Below are 7772 nucleotides of genomic sequence, written 5' to 3'. Positions count from 1 at the left end.
ATTTATGCACAGGAAGCAGCCTTCTTATTTGGAAGGCCAATGTCCTAATCTGGCTGCAATTGGTTTACACTGATTTTTATTTTGACATCTCTGTGCCATTGTTGTTGTTGTTGTTGTTGTTGTTGTTGTTATTATTAGAAACATAGCAAGATCTTCCTAATGTTCAGATGGTATCTCCTGTAGTTTGAAGCCATTGCTCCGTGTCCTAGTCTCCAGGGCAGCAGAAAACAAGCTTGCTCTTTCCTCCCTATGATAGAAAATTGAGCCTCTGGATTTGGCCAGCCTTGTTTTTGGAGGGTGTCATGTAGTATTAAAAAACTCAAATTTCAAAGGCTTTCAAGGAAAATCTATCTATCTATCTATCTATCTATCTATCTATCTATCTATCTCTCTATCTTTGCACCAGTCTTTAAAGAGTGGGCTTTAAACACATGTTCTTTAGTTCCTCTCAAAAGCCACTTAAAGTATGTATCTTTTTATCATGTTAAGACATCCACTTGGGAAAGTGGTAGCAATCTGCAAATACATTAACTTTTTCTGAGACAAATCACTGGCATCCCTAATCATCTAATTCCAATGAAAGCCTCCCTCTTCAGAGACAATTGCAGCTGCCCCACGCTGCCAGTTACTGTATCATACACATGTCTTAAAATTCTGTAATCAGCATCCGCCAGGTGCCGTATCACATTCAGCACACCACATTCAGTCAATACAGACATCCCCAAACACACAGAGGCTGGTTTTGTCAAATGTTTTATTGAGTGTAGACATCTGGAGTACTGTAAAACATGCATTATCTGTAGATTCAAAAAGGAGCAAGCCACATTGTCCTCACTGTCAAACATGTCAGGCTTGGCATATATGATGGAGATTAATGAAGTATCATGAGAGTAATATGGTTCCTGGAAGCCTCCTGCAATTTGGAGTAGTCTTAATCGTTTGAAATGCAGAGCTGTTCACATTTAAGTGAACTTGTATGCTCCCTGGAAGTGTCATAATGCAATTCAAAACAACCACGAGGGATTTCATTTCTGGGGGTGATTTGCCCTGAGGTATACACACTGGATCCTTACCCCTCCCAACCCAAGGTATCCCTATCTAAATAATAAAAACTCATGATGGTTTTTAAAGTAACCAAGTTTAATTCTCAGTAATGAATAAATCTGATACTCATTTCTTCTTAGGCTGTTGAGGTGTGTTAAATTTAAAGAAGATAATATCTCCATCTTCAACTATGTAATTTCTGCCTTGCTGTCTGTATTTTCCGGCAGCCTAGGAGAGACAGAAAGACAAGATTGCAACATTTAAATTATGTACATTTACATGAAGGATTTTTTTTTAAAGTGGTGCATAGCTTGAATAAAATAACATACACTAAATAAAAAAAACACCCAGACACATTTGGTATCTGTAAACTTCTTGACTTGGGCAGATTTTGATTGACAAATATATAATCATAATTTATTCTTCACTGCTGATAGCAAAAACAACATTGCTATGAGGTTTTCAACCACACACTTCCTTTGCATCCTAGTGGGTGTTATTTCATATTAAACAAACATCAGTAACAAAAGGCTTTTTTGAATTCTCTAAAAAATTTAAATCCTCAAATCTTGTTGATAAACAGAAGAGTCAATAGATTTATTTTCAGCCATGAGGCTCTTTTGTAGGCTCTTCTCTCCTATTTTCCCCAGCATCAATTGTAAACATTTTTGCTTTGCTACTAGATGCATATAAAGAGATATATAAAGTGATGGGAAATTGGCAGGCACTAATTTGGGTATTTGATGGCCAGGATCCTCATAGAAGGTACATTTACAGCCTTAGAGTGTATGAGTTGTTGCACTTCAACATTACAGAATATAAAAATGTAATAGGCTATTGCAGTTCCTGACACAATAAAAAAAAGCTATTGTGTATCATCTCTAACTGATCAAAGATATATTAATAATGAACTCATGCAATCTCACACAGACACACCTACAAGCCGGGGGACTTCCCCTATATTTGAGGAGCCATCTTCTTCAACGGCTTGGGTCCAGACTATTTGACCGATCACTTCTCCTCTTACAAACCAGCTCGGGCACTGCGGTCATCAGGGGAGGCCCTGCTCTCGATCCCACTTCCATCTCAAGTGAGATGAGAGAGAGGACCGTCTCCGTGATTGCTCCCTAACTCTGGAACTCCCTCAGTAAAGAAATAAAGATGAACCCCTTCCTCCTCTCCTTCAAAAACCAACTAAAAAGTCATTTTTGCTCATTAGCATACGGAGAGGAGGAGGATTAGATAATGAGAGATCACTTGTGGACCTTCAATTGAGAACAATTGTTGTATTCGGGCTCTGTTAGTTCATGTTGGCCCAACTGTCATCACTGGCTTCACAATCAACCTACACATTTTTGCGAACTTCAGTTGGCTTTCTGTAAATCAATTGCAAATATTTTAGTGTTTAGGTTGGCTCTAACTGAAATATAAAATTTAATATTATGAATCTGCAATCTCATATATATCAAAGGAATGGATTTTACTGCATTTTAACAGATTTTGGAGTGATGCTAATTTATTAACTCTCTTCACAGTTTGACACAGCAACACCTTGTATGTTCAAAATATATTTATACTTCTCAGAAGGAAAAGACTATGGTGTCAACCCAGTCTCATGATGATGGTGGTGGTGGTGATGCAGTAGCCGCCATGATTCCCTTCCCTCCCTCTTTCCTTATCTTGTGTGAGGCTCTGAGGTTCCCAATTTTTGTGGTGGGGAGCTCACTCCTCTCATAATTCCACTGGTGGGCGAACAAGTTGAATATCCCTTCTCTAAAATGCTTGAGAGAAGAAAAGCTTTGGATTTCAATTTTTTTCATGTTGGATAATTACTTGTATCTGCATACATGTATAAATGAAATAATAATAATAGTAGTAATAATAATAATAACCTTTATTTATACCCCTCCACCATCTCCCCAATGGGGACTCGGGGTGGCTTACATGAGGCCAAGCCCAACAACACAATACAATAAATGAAGTCAAAAACACAAACAATAGCATGATAAATTACATAAAACATAAAAATACAGCAAACAATATAAAATTAAAATAAAATCAATCATAACACAGTAACAGTGAGTGGGCCGCATATACAGAATAAAATACTAAAGCTAAAAAAACGCGGGGTAAAATAGTTTGGAGATAGGATCCAAGTCTAAACATGAAATTCATTAATGCTTCATATACACCTTATATACATAGCTTGTGATTTTATAAACAGTTTATCATGAAACAAAGTATGTATACATTGAACCATTAGAAAGCAAAGCTGTCAGTATCTTAGCCACCCGTGTCAACAATTTCAGAGTATTTCAGAATTCCAGGCAAAGGGTGCTTAAAGTATCCAGTACAAGTTTCTTATTGGATCCTTGTCTATGCAGTAGCAGGCCTTAATTTGCGTGGATATATTTATTAGAAGTGAACCAGAAAACAAATCCGGTATTTGTTTTACATAAAAGTTGACTTGCCCCCCCCCCCCCCCACCCACAGATTCTGAATCCATGGATTCAACCAACCACAATTCAAACATTTAAAAAAAAAATCCAAAAAGCAGGCTTTGATTTTGCCATTTTCTATAGAGGGTGCCACTTTAATATATATATATATATATATATATATATATATATATATAATATAGGATAAGGGATGCCTGTTCTATATAATAGGACTTTAAAGTCCTCAGATTTCAACCTTCACTGGTGATCCTGAAACCCAACCTCAGCAAATACCAAGGGCCCAATGCATTTCCATTCTGAGTATTAGTTCAATCCCTAAAGACTGGGATAATCAGTTTAATTCAGGACATATGCTAATTATACTACAAATGTCAGCAGCATTCACACACATATTTGATTATACTTCTGAAATACCCTCACAGTTGGCAACTTGTGGCCTCAGAGTTCTAGTCTCACGAAACAGGGATATATGCATTACCTCTTTTTGTACCACGTGGTTTTCCTTCCCTGTTTCTTGGTCACACAAGGCAATGGGGACATGGAGGGTACTGAGTCTCCATCTCTTGGGGTTGACCACTTAGGTCTATGTCTCAGGATAGATTCTCTGTTTCCTTCTATCAGGGACGCACATCCCTACCTCAACCTCTGATTCCAAGCTGTTTAAAAACAGGATTCATGTCCACCTTAAATCTTCAGGGTTGGAACAATCCCTGGTGAGGCAACGACCCTGTGTGGACTTGCACAGATTTTTGGGTAATGCATTTATAGGCCACTGCTCATGCACAACCTCACATTTATTTAGTTATCCTTGGAGGAGAAGCTGTACTTACTAGTGGAACGTGCACATAGTTGGAGGAGAAGCTGTACTTACTAGTGGAACATACATATATTTGAAGGTGTTAGAAAATATATAATTTGCTGACAGCTAACTTCCCACCAAGAAAACCAGATTCTGACCAAAACAAATATTGCAGTGTAAAAAGTACAGAGAGAATTGCTTAGTGTACATGCATTCTTGAAATAGCCTATTTCATTCAAAGAGGCCACATTCATTGTTTTCACAAAGTGGGCATAGTCACTTTTAATTAAATACATTCTGACATACTAATACAAGTATTATGTATTTTAGCTACCGGTTCACAATTAATTAAAAGTGACTGTGTTCCTTTAAATTCCCCGGAGGCCATTTAATCCATTTTCATTGCTATCAGAAATACTGGCTGGGAAAAAAAATCAATACCCATTTGTGAATCTTGAGTATGTATTAAACAAGACACGTCTAACCAGTTCATTTGCACTTGAAAGCAGCCATCTGTAGAAGCCAGCTTTGCCTAAGCAGATATGATTGCTAATAATGTGATATCCCTGTAGACTACAAAGCCCACACAGAGCTATTCAGTGTATAGTTCAGAGCACTGGCATTAAATTAGTTATGCTGTACTGGTGTTAGACACACACAAAAATAAACTTAAAAATCGATCAGCTTCATTACATACAAAGCAACCAAAACCCATGACCAGTGTTGATGCAACTGAGGCTGGAAACTCCCCAAATCAGCTTCGAAATATAAACAGATATAAATAGTGTCCTGCCCTGTTTACAATAACAGTCTGTCCTAATGTATAGCTCTATGCAATGTTTTGTTTTGCCCAACCATAACTTCTCAGAATTACGCATTTTTAAAATATACAATTTTCTAAATAACAGAGGTACTTATCCATTTTAATGTTATGATTTACTGCTTATCTTATTTCTTTAGCCAAGGCGAAGTATTTACTATCAGATTGAAACAGCTAGCAAAATCTGAAGTCAATCTCTGTCACAATATAGCTTTTTATGCCACATGCTTCACATTCATAACTAACTGAAATGGGTGTTTTTGGAATAATTTATGATTTGACAACTGAAGATGCTTTCTGATTTCGTTCTCTCTTTCTTTTTTTTTAAAAAAAGATTTATTTATGACTGTGGTTTGCTTGTTTGGCTGGAGCTTGGCTTCACTTTCCAAGATGGCTTACATGCCACAACAAACCAATTATAACGGGATTCCCCTCCCCTTATTGCACACACTTCCTGGGGTTCAAACAGACCTATTAAAACCCCGCTGCTCAACACAATCTTCTTTAGTGATACTACTGAGAATAACCTACATTTGAAATTACATTATTGCATACCTTACAAGCTATCAAATGGAAGACAATGAGATACAAGCTTGAAAATCTATTAATGCATTCTGATAGAAAGCTTTGAACACCGGGCTGTTAAATTTAATTCTTTTTTCTCTCTCTCTTTACAATGCTAAGAACCAAACACGACATAAAAGCGACAGGGATGGCACATTAAAGACTGAGACGGTGCTTTTCTAGGATTTCAACAATGGGAAAAGGACGTCCTTGTGAAAAGCGAAACCACGTCCATGTTACAAAGCTATTCTTTCACACCAGCGCTAATAAAATCTAAATCTGATTTCTGGCTTTATTATCTGATAACAACACAGTTAACAGCTGTTCCCAGGGCACAACTTTGGGCACCCAATCAGTCTCTGCCCTCTAGTGTTTGGAAAGAAGATCAAGCTCTTTGTAAAGGTAAGACTACACACTGTACGTGAGAGTAAATCTTTCTTTCTGAGTAATTTATGCAGCTACAATAAAGGAAATCATTAGGAAGAAAAATCCTCAGATGCTACAGCTAGTCAGAAATGCAGATGTTTATTTTATTTTTAAAAAAATATCTAGCAGGAAAGTATGCTTTATTCAATGTACAAAACAGTACATATGAACAAGATGAACTGGTCCCTTGCATATTTCTTGTAGAAATGAATTTTTATTTTAGTGGCATCGAATACCATCAATATAATGTTTCTAATTTTTACGCTATCAGGGTGTTATATTTCTATAACATTGGAATAGTCTGAAACTATAAAATTAGTCAGTTAATATAAACTCCAGCTAGAAACTTTTAGTGTTATTGCTTTCTCAGTAAAGCATGTTTACATGTGTCAAAATTCAATACATTAGGCCATTCTATCTATAACTGAACCTGAACCATTTGCCAAAACAATAATCAAAGTGCGGGTGCCTTGTATTATTAGTGATAACTGTCAGGTTCATGTTTCACTGGAGATGTCTCTCCTCTAAAGTCTTGAAATAAGGAAAGGGGTATTAAAGGGAAAGGAAGGAGGGGAGGTCTCACCTTGACGGCTGCTTCAGTGCCTCCTTCTTTAAAATCTTCAAATTTCATTACTTCAGCCATAATGAATCCCTTTTCAAAATCAGTGTGAATCTTTCCAGCTGCCTGAGGAGCCTTCGTCCCTTTCTGTCAAATGGAAAAACCAGGATAAAATTAATTGCATGCAGGAAGATTGATTGTACAAGAGAGGCTTCTCCATTGTCGTGTGCTTTCAAGATCTGCAGAAACTTAGCTTCATATCAGTTCAAATGTCAAGAATCCAAATGGCTGATTTTCAATATTGGGTCATAGAGAGAGACACCTTTAGCAGAGATAAACAAACTGGTATTAAAGAAAGGCAAGCTTTGTTTTTTCCCCTAATGAATATCAACAGCTGTATTGATTTTGGATACAGTGTGCATTGTACAACAATTTGATCTTTACAGCGAAGAAAAATGAACACATTAAACAACTTCCAAAAATATAGTATTATACCACTGATTAAAATTTTTTAAAAATTATCCACAAAAATCTATTTTTTAAAAAATACCAATGAAATTATTGTTTAATACACAGATATTGCCTAAAGCCATGAAATAGTATACAAAAGATACCTATTTCTGAAGTCATTAAATGCTGTATTTAAAATGCATCTCAGCACACCCCACAATCACCTATGTACATGCAAATGGTCCTAGTAAATTTAAATTATGAAAAATGCATTATAATTGCTTCCTGTGTTGAACTACAAGGGCATCTATTCTATGCACACACAAGCATGGAAAGGCATTTGAGAAATAATGGTGACCTAAAGGCTGCTTAATAAACCATGTTAAAGTGCTAAGGAGTCTGACACTGTAAAGCATAGTTTTTACAATAAAAGATGTATTGGGTTAATATGGCGACTCACTGATGCTTACTTGACTAAATATCTCAGCACATTAAATCAAAGATACTTACAATCAGTCTTAAGACAAACCAGCTTTCAGATTGCTAAAGAAAGGGAGGCATTTCTCTAGCAACGTTGCGACTGAGCGCAAAAGTGCCTTTGAAAACACTATACTGAACTGAGTCAAAGTGTGTTAGAGAAACTAAACACAT

The 7772-nt window shown here is 36.6% G+C and overlaps 1 protein-coding gene across 3 annotated transcripts in view; it reads right to left on the bottom strand.

Moving 5' to 3' along the window:
• Positions 1–737: 737 nt before the first annotated feature.
• Positions 738–7772, bottom strand: part of OLA1 (Obg like ATPase 1) — a 94556-nt gene continuing 87521 nt past the window's right edge. For all 3 annotated transcript variants that reach the window (XM_060779280.2, XM_060779270.2, XM_060779291.2), the window contains 2 exons: positions 6696–6818; positions 738–1272 (listed from right to left, as the gene is read on the bottom strand). In XM_060779280.2, coding sequence (XP_060635263.1) covers positions 1171–1272; positions 6696–6818 — 225 coding nt within the window. In that variant the 3' untranslated portion in view covers positions 738–1170. The remainder of the gene's footprint in view (positions 1273–6695; positions 6819–7772) is intronic.

The sequence above is a fragment of the Anolis sagrei genome, chromosome 1, assembly GCF_037176765.1.
Source record: "Anolis sagrei isolate rAnoSag1 chromosome 1, rAnoSag1.mat, whole genome shotgun sequence".
Taxonomy (NCBI): Eukaryota; Metazoa; Chordata; class Lepidosauria; order Squamata; family Dactyloidae; genus Anolis; species Anolis sagrei.
This window is presented reverse-complemented; position numbering and strand designations above follow the sequence as displayed.